At 46.9% G+C, this 16,810-nt stretch overlaps 1 protein-coding gene across 1 annotated transcript; it reads right to left on the minus strand.

Moving 5' to 3' along the window:
* Positions 1 to 2,197: 2,197 nt before the first annotated feature.
* On the minus strand, positions 2,198 to 15,495 carry SDR9C7 (short chain dehydrogenase/reductase family 9C, member 7). The gene is made up of 4 exons (XM_005872076.2): positions 14,747 to 15,495; positions 10,170 to 10,428; positions 9,090 to 9,253; positions 2,198 to 3,693 (listed from the first exon to the last, which is right to left on the minus strand). Exons 1-4 carry the CDS (start codon positions 15,045 to 15,047, stop codon positions 3,476 to 3,478), a joined length of 942 nt encoding a protein of 313 aa, XP_005872138.1. The 5' UTR covers positions 15,048 to 15,495; the 3' UTR covers positions 2,198 to 3,475.
* Between the last annotated feature and the right edge of the window lie 1,315 nt (positions 15,496 to 16,810).

Below are 16,810 nucleotides of genomic sequence, written 5' to 3' on the forward strand. Positions count from 1 at the left end.
TAAATAAATAAATAAATAAATAAATAAATAAATAAATAAATAAATATACCTCCTCAAAATGCTGCCAGTAGCAAAAGGGAAGAAACCTCTATTCTTGCTTGAGCAGATCTTGGTGGAAGGACATGCAACCACTATAAAATTAGATTCTGTAGAAAACAGTCACTGCCTCCAATAATTTGAAGAGCCACAGACTTGGAGAGGCCCACAACCTCAATGAGCATGAAATGCTGTCTTCTATCTGCATAAGTTATCTCTTAAATGTCCCAATCTGCATGCCTTTTATATCTGGTGAATCTCTACTGCATTCTTGCCATGGGACAGATGAGTCTTCTGAGGACACCAAGGTCTCATCTGCCTGAACACACAACACAGCTATAACTCTCAAGTCTAGCCACCTTCCCAATGTACTTTCAGAAAGTGATCCCTGGTCCCTCCTGCTCTGGAAGCTCCAAACTTCACCTTCTTTTTTCACCAGCCAAAGCGAATCTCCTTGCCTTAGGGGAGAGGCTCTGCTTCTCTGAAACATTTTGTGTACCCACAAGTCACATTCTCTTTTGCTTTTCCCCCCAAATTCTGTAATTTCTCCAAAGGTATTAGGGTTAGGAAAACTAAAGCTGAAGAAAGTGCGGGAAATGTACTTGTTCTACTCTGTCAATATCTCACCCTAGGTAAAGGAGTACAAGCTGGCTCCCTACTTGAGTGCGGAAAGGGGAAATAGGAAACCAAGAAGCAATGAAAATGTGTAAATTAATATCTTAAAGTATTAACTAGCCATAGTCTCCCAGTTGTAAATTTTTGTGTCTTCAACAAAGAAAATTTGTTTTTGATCTATATTCAACTGTGAATAGCCTAGAGTCTGAATTTTTAATTCTCTCTCTCTCTCTCTCTCTCTCTCTCTCTCTCTCTCTCTCTCTCTCTCTCTCTCTCTCTCTCTCTCTCTCTCTCTCTCTCTCTCTCTCTCTCTCTCTCTCTCTCTCTCTCTCTCTCTCTCTCTCTCTCTCTCTCTCTCTCTCTCTCTCTCCCTTTCTTTCTTTCTTCTTTCTTTCTTTCTTTCTTTCTTCCTTCCTTCCTTCCTTCCTTTCTTCTTTCTTTTTGGTTATTCCTCACCCAAGGACATTTTTCCATTGATCTTTTAGGGAGAATAGATGAGAGAGGAAAAGACAGAGAGAAACATAGATGTGAGAGAAACACATCGATTGGTTGTCTCCTGCACACGCCCTGACCAGGCCCAGGCCTGGGAGAAGCCTGCAACCAAGGTACATGCTCTTGACCTAAATCAAACCCAGGACCCTTTGGTCCGCAGGCCAATGCTCTATCCACTGAGCCAAACCGGCTCAGGCTGAGTTTTCAATTTTCCAAGGCAGTGGGCACTGTCACTGACTCCCCAATATTCCCATTCTGTTCCATGATTAATCTAAACAATTCAGGGCAACTTACCCCTTTGTCAGTGATTGGTTCAGGGATGGGCAAACAAGCTAATTTGTGTTAAGGAGATTCAAGGAGAGCCTTGGTAAGGGCTATGAGAAAGAAACTTCCTTAATCTTTAATGCCATGGAAAGACAGGCTCTTTCTTCTCCTTTAGTTGTGAATGAGGAAGCACAGAGTTCCCATTGCTCCTGGCAGTCATACCACAACCATAAAGATAATTGGATTTAGGTTAAAGTCAAAACTGTGGATGGCAGAGCAATGAGACAGAAGAACCTGTATCTTAATGTCGTCATTCAATTATGGGATCCTGCCCTAACTCTGTTGTTTAAACCAATGGTGAGTTGGCTTTTCAGTTACTTGCTGCCAATGCATCCTTCCTGATACAGAATTTGGTGCCAAGAATAGAAGTGATGCAAATAACAGACTCAGTGGGTTGTGTGGTGGCTCCCAAAAAGACATGTCCACATTCTAATCCCTGGAATCTATGAATGTTAACTTATTTAGAATATAAGTTATTTGCAGATGTTATTAAGTTTTATTACTTTCAAGTTCAGCCGATGTTGAAGAGACACAAAGACATTTTTTAAAAAATATATTTTATTGATTTTTTACAGAGAGGAAGGGAGAGGGATAGAGAGTTAGAAACATCGATGAGAGAGAAACATTGATCAGCTGCCTCCTGCACACTCCCTACTGGGGATGTGCCTGCAACCAAGGTACATGCCCTTGACCGGAATCGAACCTGGGACCCTTGAGTCTGCAGGCCGATGCTCTATCCACTGAGCTGAACCGGTTAGGGCGACACAAAGACATTTTAATAAAAAATTTTCACATTTACCTTTATTACATGACCATTCCTCAAGATAAAAAAGTCTTTTTCAATAGAATGACATATGGCTCAGAAATTTAAGGTATATTTTTTAAAAATTAGTTCCATGACTTATTTCACAATGTTACTAATTTCAGACATGTATTCTCCTATAACGGAAACCCTAACCTGGGGATCTGAACACCTGAGTTCTGCCTTGGTCACTGTGCTGGGGGTGCTTTGAATAGGGCATGTCCTCCTCTGAACGTTAATGCCTTCTCTTGACCACCAACAGTTTCCACGTGTCTAGGTACATCAGAACCGTCTAGGTTCTTATTACAAATGGGCCCCCATCCCAAGTCTACAGAATAATATTTTCTAACATTGAGGCCTAGGAATCTGTAATTTTAATTAGCCAGGAGATTATGACATACAGCCAAGTTTGGGAACCACTGAATTAGGTGATTTTCTTATTTATGTTTTCTTTTATCACCATTTGTCCCATCTTTGCTATTAGACACTGATAAAAAACAAAAACAAAACCACAAAATAAATCAAGACCATGATTTAATCATTGTATAACCTTCCAGCAACTACACAACGCCTGGTATGTAGTAGGCACTCAATAAATATTTAAAGAATTAATTAATGCTTATTAAATAAATGAATATTATTTCATGTGGATCCCAATCACCTATGGATAGAGGAACTTAAAAGAGAGAAAATATTATAAACTTTGCCTGGTTAATCTTGTAGTCCCTATTATTAATCTTGTCTGCCTTACTACATTCTTTAAATAATGGGTTATGTGAAAGAGGTTAATGCATATTTAAAAACCCAGTAAGAAAGTGGTTGAGATTCTCCTGTGGGCTGGATTATGCCACAATATTTCCCAGTGGCAGTGACAACTGAGGGAGGTTTGTGATGCAGCAAGAGCTAGTTATCCTCGCCTTGATTTTTCCAGGTCCAGAAAAAGCTATATACTGACCAGGTGACAGAGGTTCTTGGGACCATGCTGAGGGTCTTTGAACTTACAAAGGCGCCTCAGGTTTCTGTGTTGCCCCAATGAGTGGGAAGAGGATTCATCTTCTGTTAGAAATTACCCATAAATTCACCAGCAATGGGTGTCAGCAAGCAAAGTGCCCCCAGAATGTCTGATGCCACCTCTTGTGACCCCATAGTCCCTTCTCCCAGGCCCCTCTTCTACACTCCAATGACCACTCCTTGGGCTTTCCCGGCTCAGACACTGTCTGCTGGCCTTGGAAGGTACCGGCTCAGGATGAAATCTGTCACAGGGGTGGGCAACTTAGCCAAGGGGAGGTAGAGGAGTTTGGCATCCAGGCCGGGGTTGTAGCGGATGCGGGGGCTCCGGGAAACAATGGCGTGTTCCATGCTGTTGATGACATCTCTGATTCTTGGCTCTGCCAGCTTCATCATGTTCGTCAGCTTGTCAGAATCTGTTTGAGGGAGGGAGGGGGGAATAAAAGGCTCTATTATTCTTCATTGAAGATGGTTCCTTCTGAATTTCATCCAAGCTCTCTTTCCATCAGACCATTTCAGGCAGATCAACCACACCCTCCAGGTTATCCCTTATACAAATACCCTGTAAATAATCTTATTTCTCTTCTTGAATTCAAGAATTGTGTATTGCACTAATTCAATATGCTTCCAAGATATGGAAGCAACCCAAGGGCCCATCAATATACAAGTGGATAAAAAAGTGGTAGAATATATACAATGGAATATTACTTGGCCATAAAAGGAATGAAATCTTACCATTTATGACAACAGGAATGGATCTAGAGGGTATTATGTTAAGTGAAATAAGACAGAGAAAGACAAATAGCATATGATTTCATTTATACGTGGAATCTAAAGAATAAAATAAATGTACAAAGAAAATAGAAACAGACTCATAGATACAAAGATCAGACTGTTGGTTGGCAGATGGAGGCGGTGTGGGGGGTGAGATGAAAAAGGTGAAGGGATTAAGAAATACAAATTGGTAGCCACAAAATAGTCACAAGGATGTAAAGTACAGCATAGGGAATATAGTTAATAATATTGTAAGAAGTATGTACAGTGCCAAGTAGTTACTTGAAATATCGGGGGGGGGGGGGGGGGGTCATTTTGTAGAGTATATGATTGTCTAACCACTATACTGTACATGTGAAACTAATAAAATAATATTTAATGTAAACTGTAATTGAAACAAAGTGTATTGAATTCCTATTATTGTGTTAGACTAGCAACAGAAAAACTGGGCCGCTTATTAGTTGTGTGACCTTGAACTTAAACTGTCATCATCTGTGAAATGGGAATAATAATACCTGTGCTAGAGAATATGACTAATAGCAGGGTAGACAGTGGAAGATGACAGAATAGAAAGCAAATGTATGTAAGTGCATAGAAAAATTGGAAGGAATGAAGTAAAAATATTGTCTGGCGAGTGAGATTCCCAGTTACTGAAGTATTTTTCTCTCCTACTTACTCCCTAGAGTTCCTGAATTTTCTACAAAAGCATTCAAGAAAAAAAGTGTTATTAGAAAATAGTAACACTGCCCTTGCCTTGGTCATAAGGCCATTGTGGGGCTCAGGTGGTCTCAGCCACAGACAGGCGCCTTAGAAGCTCTACCAGATGTGGGGGTTATTCTATTAGCATTATGCACATGGGTGTGGAGATGAGTCCAAAGCACCCAAGTGGTCCCAGCCAGAGCTCACTACACAAATAGGAGACAAGGCACGAGATACACCTACGCGCTGTGATCTCCCCCGTGCTCTAGCGCTCATACTTCAATGGCCGCCCACGCTGGAGGAAGTGGTGCCTGAGAGTCAGACTTAGAGATAAGGCATTAAAACTTGAAAACAAAGAGGGAGCGAAAGCAGGCCTGACCTTGGAGTTGGTCCAGGAAGGCAAGGAATTCACCCGCTCTGGGCAGAACCCTGGTACACGGTTAATGAAAGCAGGACAATGTCATTTGAGTATCCTTACCCCTGCTTTGAGGAACTTCCCTTTCTGTTTCCTAGAAAGGAAGCTAAAGCAGTGAAAAAGGGCAAACTACCAAAGAGCCACGCTGTCTGTAAAGTGATAATGTCTTAGGAAGCCAACACTCTGTCCTCCAACCTTGGCCCTGATGCAGAGTCCACTACCAAAAGGTCCCAGGCAGGGAGGCGAATGTCAGAGGACTCATTCAAGGTGCTCAGGGCTGCAGGCGCTAACCAAGAGCCAGGGAGAATCCATTCCAGCTAACACAGAAGGCTGTGTGGGCTGATGAAGGCAAGGCAAGCTGATGTGGTAAGGTGGCTTTGGAACTAGGCTCTGAAAGATGGGCAGGACCCACACAGCCAGTGGGGTGGGAGAAGTTACCTGAGACACAGAAGTAGTGTAAGGCACATTCTTCCATTACTATTTCCAATATGTATCGAGGTCCTATTTTGTGGCGGGCACCCTGTTAGACACAGAGTGGGAAGCGGGACAGAGGTACCCATTTAACCTGTCACTCTCCTAGATAGTAAAGGAGAGCATGGGCTTTGGATTCAGGCAACTGGGAAACATTTGTGTTATTGTGAGAATTAAATATCAGAGACCAGGCTTTGGCTCTTATGGACCCAATAGTTGAGTTTCTTTCCTCTTCTCTTTTGCCAGGGACAGGTCCTGGGCTTCTGATCTAGTCCCTTCCCGGGGAGAAAAAAAAAGGAGACCCAAAGAGGAATTTTTGGTGGCCTCCCTGGCAGGGTTGAGATGAAGAAAGAAACTTGGCAGGTGACGGTGTTGCTTGTCGGCTGTGGCTCAACTCCGGGCTTGTTAGGGCGAGAATCCTGTGCTCTGTTCACATTCCTGCCCTGGTGATTGCGTGTGCTGCTTCTTTGGGACCGTTCCCACATTAGGTTGCTATTAACTAGCCATTTCCAATATAGTTCTATTTTGGGTTTAGTTAAACATCACTCTAAGATACCTAGCCTGGCCCAGGGTTCACAGGCCACGAGCCTGCCTGATTGGCCGTAACTTGGTGGACTTTCTGCCCAATGGTGCTGCATGAGCACTCCTCAATCTTTCTTTAGTCTGTCGCCATAGCACCTGCCTCCTGAAACACTACCCCCACCCCCCACACGCAGTTCCCATAAGCACCAAGACTTGTAACTCATGCCTCTGTCATTCCTTCACTGGATTTCTGCAGTAGCCTCCCAGCTGGTCTCATGTCTCCAAGCTCATCCTTCCCACACGCAAATCTGATCAGGTCAGGTCAGAGCCATTTGAAAGGCTCTCCAGTGCCTTCAGGATAAGAGTCACTCTCCTTAGTGGAGCCATCCAAACCTCCTACGATCTGACTCTATATCTCTCCCAGCCCCATCCCCCACCACAACCCCGTCACACTTCCCCCAGTCCAACTTCCCTCAGTGCTAACAACGATGGCTAAGGTTTAGTTCTCCGAACAATCCGGAGGGAGGAGTGATTATACTTTATAATGAAGAAACCGAAGTTTAGACAGTTGTGTAACGTCGTTGGAAGGACAGCTGTCATCTAAACTCTGAATCCACACTGTCTCCAGAGGAATGGTAGCAGTTTTTTGACAAGTGGTTTTCAGAGGAAGTTTGTCTTTCTCCATATTCTTTTAAGGCCCGCAGAAGATTGCAACTTCTGCCTGCATTGAGCCAGAAGAGAGCCCTGCAGCTTGATCTACTCTCACTCCCAGCTCCACACAGTGCCTGGCATGGGGTGGGCTCTCAATCGAATGTGTAATAAGGGAATAAATGGTTGTTGTGGTTTTGGCAACTTGGCTTTTTACTCTGTTGATGTATGTTGTTCAGGAGACCATGCCGGGCAGTTAGATACCTGCCATGCATTTGATTGAGTGATTACATTGAACCCATCAAGACTTTCTGGGTATATTTAAAAAATGCATCACTTTGGATTTTGGACAATTACTATCTAAGACTCTCTCTTTGCCATACAGAACTTATAGCTTGTAGGTATCAGTGTAATGGAGAGAAGGAGGCTATACTCAGCCTAAGGGAGGAGAAAAACCACTTTTAAATCAAATTGTTCCTACTGGGGATCAGGCAATCTAAACATTTTATATATACACATGTATATACACACTTTAACAGCTGATAGCTCAATTTTGAAAATGAAATGTATTTTAATAGATACTGCCTTTATAATTATTCAATGTATGTGTGTACATTCTTGGGGACACCCTGTATATTAACTCATTGAATTCTCATAACTCATTACAGATGAGAAAACCAAGTAACTTGCCCAAGACAAAATTCATAAGAGCTAAAATTTGCACTCAGGCAGCCCAGTTCCAGAGTCTTAGCTTAGCCACAATAGTAAATAGTCTTTCAGAGGTTGTTCATGGAAGCCAAGAAAAGAGAGGGGGAAATCTGGGTTAGGGAAAGGCATAACTACACTGTTGAGGTCCAAAGGGAGTGGGAACAGGGCCGAGAGCCTGGCTGCTTCACTCGGGCCCAAGAGAACCTCCTGAACCAGCCAAGCGCCAGCTCCACCTTCTTGGCTGGCAGCCAGGTCACAGAGAAGCAACTGGAGAAGTGAGATGCCTGCCAAGGAGGTGGCAGCTGCTTGTGCCAGAACCAATTTCTGTTGACAGGTCAGAGTCTGCCCCCCACAAAGGCAACTCCAGAGGTGGCTCTGAGGTGCTTGGAGCCAGAGAAATGGAGAGAACTAGGAAGTCTTCTGGATCATCCTCCCCTGCAATCAAGCCTCAGCTTTGAGCTTAGATGACCTGAGAGAACATTGGGACTTCTGGTTCTCAGAATGGCCTTCTCTCTCCTACCATGAGGTGCCCTAACAGGTATTTTGGCCAATTCCTCCTCCACTGCACCCACAGGCCACCCCCTCCTCTTGAGCCCCCATGGCCGGAGCTCCATTCATCCCTCAATCTGGAAGAAATGCACAAAGTTTGGGGGCAGTATAGAAAACAGCTGTAATGACCCTCCTCTGCTCTCCTGAGGTTCACAGGAGATCCTTAGCCCAGAGAGGAAGAGAGCTGCCTTACATACTCAGGTGCTCCTTTTCCTTTGTATTCATTTCACAGGCATTTAGTGTGTGCAGGACATTTCACAGATATTCATCCTCATAGCAGCCCTGTGAGATAGGCCTATCATTAGCCCCATTTTATAGATGAGAAAACTGCAGCATAGCATGACTAGGTATTGTGCCCAAAGTCTCCTAGCTGGTAAGGGGTAGAGGTAGGATTCAGATCCAGGCAGTCTGGCTCAAGCAGCTGTGCTCTTGAGAGCTTGTTTGGAGGTTCTAGCAGGGGAGCGCAGCTACTCGTATACCCTTGACCGAAGACCGGTCCTCTCCTCGGGGGGGAAGGTCGTCCTCTTCGACCGAGCGCGCAGCTTCGGGAGGGACGCACATGGATCGGTGAGGGAGGAGGGGGACACCCGCCTAGCCAGCCAGATCAGCCGAATCAACCCTGGCGATCAATGGGGTGACAGATGTCGCAGCCAGATCGCCCTCACATCCAAGCTGTGCTCTTAATAACGTCTCTGTACTTATGTCAGTGCATCTTCAGCTGATTCGCCAGCATAATAGCGTTTGGGGGTTGGGTGGGGCAGGTGCCAGGAGTGGGCAGCATCCTTGGACAGCTTAGCCACAATAATAAATTGTCTTTCAGGGGTTGTTCATGGAAGCCATCCTCATGCCCCCATCTCCCCAACAGCTATCGTTCTGTCACTCCCAGCAGTTGCCCACTTGGTCTCTGTTCTCAAATCCCAGCCCTTAACCCCTCTGAGCCTCCATCCCATCATCTGTAAAATCAAAGTGACCCCCAAGATCTCCCTGTCCCTCTCAGAGACCCCTCTCCCTGTGAGGGAAACTCACAGATTTGGAAGTACTCCTCTCCGTAGCTATCCCGGGTCTCTTGAGGCATCCGATCCCACATCTTCCGCAAGCGCGACTCCATGCTTTGCTGGCCCAGAATAGATGTCCGATAGTTCCCTGGCTCAATGATGCTGACTTTCACCCCAAAGTAGTGGAGCTCACGCCTGGGGAAGAAGAGTTTGATTCAGTCTGGGACCCCAAGATGACACAAGGTCATCAGAGAGCGTCACTTCTGACACCTCTATAGGTGCTGATCTCCCCAGGAAACTGGAGGTGCCCTCCCTACCCTTGCACCAGGCCAGCCTTTGCTTTCATGCAAGTAAGCCCTGTCATAGGGCCTCAGCCCTTTTCCAAGCGTGGTCTCTGGACAATTCACATTAGGCAAACCCAGCAGGAGGAAGTTAACAAAGAATCTGGACCAGGGGTGGGCAAACTTTTTGACTCGAGGGCCACAATGGGTTCTTAAACTGGACCGGAGGGCCGGAACAAAAGCATGGATGGAGTGTTTGTGTGAACTAATATAAATTCAAAGTAAACATCATTACATAAAAGGGTACGGTCTTTTTTTTTTTTAGTTTTATTCATTTCAAACGGGCCCGTATCCGGCCCGCGGGCCGTAGTTTGCCCACGGCTGATCTAGACTAAAGCCTGACCTCCCACCTGATCCCTCCCACTCAGCCCCACACCCAACACTCACAATGCAAAGGGAATGAGAGGTCAATGCAAAGCTTGCATCCTCCTGTGAGGGTCTCCCGCGAGCATATCTGTCCCCAGGCCTCTCTGTCTGTTTGAGAGACAATCCCTCCTACTCTCACAGGCCCAAACAGGGTTTCACTTATTCTGGAACAGCTCAAGGGAAGGAGGAATGTAGCCTATCACCACTCCATCTCTTCTCCTCATCCTTTATTCTCTTGGTCCTTGGGGAAGGCCCCCTGAGGGCAGCCTTCTTCCTACTACGGCTTTATTTTCCTCTCTTCAGAACTCCCCTGCCCACATGCTGTTGTTCTCCCCACCCCCAGCCCTCTCTTCCTGAGGTGAAACCCCAGGACTCCCACCCAGAGTGGTGTGGCACCCAGTCACCTGATGCTGTCAGAGAAGGCCTCGACACCAAACTTGGAGACACAGTAGCCACCGCCAATGACAGCTACACGACCACCAGAGCTGGACATGTTGACGACCCTGCCCCGGGCTTTCTTGACCATGGGCAGCATGTGGAGGGTCACGTCAATCAGTCCCACCAGGTTCACATTGATCACCTTCACAAAGTCCTCTTTGGTCAGCCATTCATTGGGACCACTGGGCACGCCCACACCAGCATTGTTCACCAGGGCCCAGAGGCCTAGGGGCAAGAAAGGGAGAGAGAGAACCACACAGAAATCAGCAGTGTCTCTGGAAAAGTACCAGGGTCTACCATTCAGCAGCTCAGGGAGTTGAGGATGGTTGAGCAGGTGCGCAAAGAACAAGACAGACAGGCTGAGGCCTGGGGTGGGGAGTTACGACAGCCCAAAAGATGTGCTTTTACTAATTAGTTTTCCCTAAAGGGGCGTTTTCTTTCTTTCTTTCTTTCTTTAATATATTTTATTTAGCTTTTTACAGAGAGGAAGGGAGAGGGATAGAGAGTTAGAAACATCGATGAGAGAGAAACATCGATCAGCTGCCTGCTGCACACTCCCTACTGGGGATGTGCCCGCAACCAAGGTACATGCCCTTGACTGGAATCGAACCTGGAACCCTTCAGTCCGCAGGCTGACGCTCTATCCACTGAGCCAAACCGGTTAGGGCATGGTGGGGGGGGGGGGCATTTTTTTTCTGATTCACACAGTCTGCCAGCTAGTTGGACCCTGTACCAGCTAACAATCCAGGCTTTAGCTAATGGCATCTAAGCTATTAGCTCTGGGAAAAGAGACATCATTTTCATACCAATGAGTACATGTTTTAATTCCTTCCCCCATATGCTTCCCCCTCTGTGTTCCCCTAAGTATAAGAAACCAACTCCATTACACACTTTGCCAAAATTACTTCATTCATTCATACACTCACACATTCATTTATTCATTCATGCACCTATTCTGTCAGTTACAGAGGAAGGTGCTAAAGACAAAGTGAACAAGACAGGGTCTTATCCCTCAAAGAGCTCACAAACCAGAGAAGAAATAAATAATAGCTATAAATAAATATATGAAGCATTTAAATAAATGGAAAAAGTGTGAAAAGGGCTCTCTGAGGTCATTAAATTGAGTTGGTATAAATGGGGAGAAATAATGCTAAGTACTGTCATTCATCTCTGCAGGGACCCAGGCTGGAAGAGCTCAAGTTCAAATCCTGGTTCTACCTCCACCCTTGAACAAGTCACTTTCTCTGGGGCTCAGATTCTGTGTTGACTGGGCTAGAATAGTTGTTTCCATCCTGTGGTTTGCAATCCTGGAGCTTCCCAGGCGGAACCTCAGGACCTACTAAGGCAGCGGTTCTCAACCTGTGGGTCGCGACCCCTCTGGCGATCGAACGACCCTTTCACAGGGGTCGTCTAAGACCATCCTGAATATCAGATATTTACATTACGATTCATAACAGTAGCAACATTACAGTTATGAAGTAGCAACGAAAATAATTTTATGGTTGGGTCACAACATGAGGAACTGTATTTAAAGGGCCAGAAGGTTGAGAACCACTATTCTACAGAAAGCCACTGTTCACCTGACAGCAGCAGGCTTTATCCCACTCTGGGCCCTCGCAGCTGCCCTTGGGATTCATGCTGTCCTGTCTCCACCCACACCTTGATCAATCTTGCAGGCGATAAATCTTCCTTCGATTGTCCTCATTTGCGTGCGCCTTTGGTCTCCTTTTGACTGAGACGGGTGCACCACGGGATGGCTGTCTGGGATGCGGGGGGAGGACACCGGTGGGGGACGATCCAGTTCCTAAAATACGGCGTTCCCCTTAGGAGACATTGTCAAGCATCCCGAGCTGCTCTCGGGAAAACAAACGAGGTGGCAGGGCGTGGGGTTGTTGGAGAGGCGCCTGGCGCGCCCGCTCTCTGCACAGCTGTCCTGGCTGTCAGACAAGGTGGCGTCCTCTATGGAAGTTTACACACTGTCACTTAGATGAGAAAAACTGATCCCCAGGGAATCGGCAGCAATCAGTGAGTCATCGCAGATGCCACTACGGGGCGAGACAGCGGTGGGCCCTGGCTGGCCCAAAGCCTCTTCTCCTTTCCTTTGGGGACGTCAGGTAGTGTTGGGAATGTGCTGAATTGTGAGAACCAAAATAATTTTATGGTTGGGTCACAACATGAGGAACTGTATTTAAAGGGCCAGAAGGTTGAGAACCACTGTTTAAAGGAAGGAGATATAGGAGAAGCTCAACTTTCATTTGTTTTACATATTGAACTTCCAAGTAAAATTCTACTTGGAGGAGGGTGTTTGGTGCTAAAAACATGTTGGAAAAACCTCTAAATGATCCCTAAGGAGGACTTCCAGGTCTTTCATTCAGGGATTCCATAGCCCCACCCACTGTCCTGGCTCCTTCCCTTCCCCTCCTCCCTACCACCACTCCACCTGGGCCTCTGCAGCCACAAGTACTCCTCTTGGCACACTTTCCACTCTTTCCTGAGGGCAGGCCTGAATGTAGACACCACTCAAGGGCCACCCCTTCCCCTGGGTCTGGGCTCCATACAAAAGCCATGCCCTCACCCTAACTTCCTGCCTTCCTCTAACTAGAGAGACCCCAGGAGACCAATGAGCCAGACTCGGAACCTTCTCAAAGGGGACTCTTGTTTTACAGAGGAGGAGATGAGGCTCCTGAGACCCAGGGAGCCAAGTGGTCTCTGCCTGTGGAGAAAAAATCCACACTCACCACTGCCTCTAATCATCCCTGGTAAACAACTCAGCCTGCTGGGAAGTCAGGACAATCTTAATTTTTTTTCTGCAAAGAGCAACCAGAGAACTGTCACAGCAGTGAGAATAGCTTCAGGGTCAACCTGTCATGTCCACAGACTCTCCGGGAAAATAAGAAAGCATGCCAGAACCCCCTCCCCCATTTCCCAATGCTCCTTAGACCAAGGATGTTGCCCCCCAAAGATGTGCCCATAGTAATCCCTGGAACCTATGAATATGGTGGATTACATGGGAAAGAGGATTAAGGCAGCAGATGAAATTCAAATTGCTAATCTACTGACCTTACCATGGGAAGAGTACCCTGAATTAGCCAGGTGAGCCCAATATAATCACACAGCCCTTCTAAGTGGAAGAGGGAGGCAGAAGACAGAGAACTAGAGACATGGCAGCGTGGAAAGGACCCGGCCTGACCTCACTGGCTTTGAAGATAGAAGTTATGAAGTAGCAACGAAAATAATTTTATGGTTGGGGGTCACCACAACATGAGGAACTGTATTAAAGGATGGTGGCATTAGGAAGGTTGAGAACCACTGCTCTAGAGGCAGGAAAAGGCAATGAAATGGATTCTCCCCGAGCCTCCTGAAGGATCACAGCCCTGCTAACACCTTGATGTTAGCCCCGTGAGACCCATTTTGGCCTTCTGATCTCCAGAACTACAAGATAATAAATTTCTGCTGTTTTAAGCCATTACATTTGTGCTAATTTATTACAGCAGCAACAAGAAATTAATATACCCAGTGAATCATTAACACAAGTGGCCAAGGGCGAGGCAGCCAGTTGAAAAAAAGACTCACTCTTGCTGAGTTATTTATTACTTAGTTCATCCAACAAATATTTGGCAACTTACTAGATTCCAGACACTATTCTAAGTACTAGGGATATATAGTAAATAAAAGAGACAAAAAGCCATGCCCCGCCCTCCCTCTGAAGCTTTATCTTAGCAGGGGAAACAGACAATAAAACAAACAAACAAACAAACAAACAGTATTGGATAATGGGTACTGGTAAGTCCTAAGGAGAAGAAAAGAAAGTTATTGCCTGGCTCCTCCTGGGTCCCAGGGCTCTCCTGCCCCCACCTGCGTGCATGGACCCCAGACTAGTTCCCTTAGGGGTCAGAACTACACCCCTAGGCTGCTGCTTCTACAACAGAGCCAACCTGTTCCTTCTGTTCCTTCTGTCACACCCTTCATGCAGGAAGCGCCCTGGGCAGGTCCCTAGCAATCCTGGTCCAGCCCCAGCCCCAGCCCACAGCCTCCTTTCCCAATAGGAGGAGCCACTCTGAGGTCAGCACTTACTCTGAGTTCATCCCAATTCCACCATGATGTGAGGATCTAGCCTGACACAGTCCAGGAGAGCAAATGCCTCCACTCAGGGAATCTGACCTCACATTCCCGTCTGCCTTCCCCCAGCCTGATCCCGACAAGAGCTGATGGTCAGGACTGCCAAAGTCCCAGAGAAGCAACTCCATCTTTAGAGGTCTGGACGTACAGAACACACCTTCTCTTCCCTACCTCCTATGACAACCTCCCTCCAGCCCTCGGAGTATCTGGGAGAGAAACTTCCTTGAGAACTCAGCCCTTCGTGCGGACAGACCAAACCATGCAACAGCGTCCAGTCCCACTCGGCCAGAGCCTCAGCCCCTTTCTCTACATCACCTCTCCCACCCCATCTGCACAACAGGTTCCCTGATAACTGTCAGATGCCTGTAGGAGAAAGAGAGACAAAGGATCAACTGAGAATGCTAAAGAATGCAATTCGCCCCACCTTGCTCGCCCACTTGATCCCTCACCCAGTGGGCCGCCGCCTGAACGCTCTCGCTCTTGGTGACATCCAAGAGGGTGGTCTGCAGCCGATAGGAGGTGTCTTGCTGAAGCTTCCGGGCCCCCTCCTCAGTGAGACAAGCAGCCAGCACCCGCATGCCTCGATCAACCAGCTGTTTGGCCAGTTGGTACCCGAAGCCGGAGTCACAGCCTGTGATGAAGACATACTTGTCTGAGAGGTTGCGGACAAGATTGCAGTTCTTGAACCAGCGGTACATAAAGGAGAGGTCCGTGAGAGCCGCCATAGGGCGGGTAGGAGGTGATGGCCAAGAAGGATCCGGCTCAGGAGACAGCAAGAGAGGCTGCTCCTCTGACCCCGAGCTGGCAGTCTGTGGAGAAGAGCTCTCCTCCCTTCCACGCCTGGCAACACACACAGGGCCTCTGAGGGAGCCACTCTATAATTTTTATAGGTGGATGGATGCATCACCACACCAATTAGCCTGGATGCAAGAAATTCAAGTCTAACCTGAAGCCTTGTCACGTCAGAGAGCCCTGGTGGCTGCCCTTCTCTCTCCCCCAGCCCTGATGGGTGAAGGTGCCAAGGATGGGGAGACCTCGGTGTTGATGTTGATGCTGAGAGGTGGCTCACCTGAGTGGTCTGAGCAGGATAAATGAGAAAGGAGGACTCGGCCCAGGAAGCCCCCTTGGGAATCCCCCACTTCTGGTCTAGGGATCAAATCATTTGTTAGGCGTATGGGCATGTGAATAAAGTTAATTTTCATTTTTAGAGGAAAAAATTAAGGCAAATTCATTAATGTAAAACAAACAAAATTGGTTTTGTGCCTCCCAAACCCCAAGAGAAATTAATTCCAGGTTATTAGCTCTTTGGAATTCTCTGCCCTTAGGTGAGTCTCCATTATGAGAGATGATGAAAAAAAGTTTCTCTCAGGATAGATATGTCTTCTGAACCAGAAGCAGCAGGCCCCTCCTGTAAAGGAGGCTGGTGATGGGAAGCCCCAACTCCCAGAAAGCAGAAAGGTCGGGGGCCTCAGGCCCTGGGTTCTTGGGAGGTGGTACTCAGGTCGCCAATGAGGACCCTCACTGCACTCCAAGCAGGCCCAGCTCTAAACATCACCCAGTGACCAGGCAAATGGAGGGAATCAAGGACTGAGGACACAGGGCCCTCACCGGATATTTTGTTGTTAATCCTCACCCAAGGATATTTTTCTATTGACTTTTAGAGAGAGTGGAAGGGAGGGGGAGAGACAGAGAGAAAACACAGATGTGAGAGGGACACATCAATTGATTGCCTCCCACACGCTCCCTAACCAGGGCTGGGGATCAAGCCTGCAACTAAGGTACGTGTGTTTGACTGGAATCAAACCCCGGGACCCTTCAGTACACAGGCCGATGCTCTATCCACTAAGCTAAACCAGCTAGGGACCCACTGGGCATTTTTCTGGGCATTTTTCTTCTACCCCCCAGGATCAGACACACATGCAAGGTGATCTGGTGACCTGGGGAGCCTGGCAGGTGGGGTGGTGATGGTAGAAAGAAGGGATTATGAAGTCAATTGGCACAGTGGCTAGTTGGATGTGCAGAGAGAAGGGAGGCCAGGAGTCAAAGTAATTTTAAGGTATGGGGCTGATAACAGGTAGAATCATAGGTGGCAAGAGTAATAAGGAGGGGGGACAAGTTGGGCATAGGGAAGGAAGGCCAGAGAAGAGAGAGTTCTGATAGGAATATCAATGAGATGAGGTCTAGCCAGATGATGAGGATGGGTCGTGGGTTCCCTGGGCAGCTGCAGAAAGGCCCTGGGGCTGAGTCCTTGACTCTAAGACAGTGGTTCTCAACCTTCCTAATGCCGCGACCCTTTAATACAGTTCCTCATGTTGTGGTGACCCCAATTTCATTGTTACAAATTGAACATAAATAAAGCATAGTGATTAATCACAAAAACAATATGTAATTAGATATGTGTTTCCCGATGGTCTTAGGCGACTCCTGTGAAAGGGTCGTTCGACCCCCAGGTTGAGAACCGTTGCTCTAAGAGGAAATGACATCTGGG

The sequence above is a fragment of the Myotis brandtii genome, unplaced genomic scaffold (assembly GCF_000412655.1).
Source record: "Myotis brandtii unplaced genomic scaffold, ASM41265v1 scaffold364, whole genome shotgun sequence".
In the NCBI taxonomy this organism is placed as follows: Eukaryota; Metazoa; Chordata; class Mammalia; order Chiroptera; family Vespertilionidae; genus Myotis; species Myotis brandtii.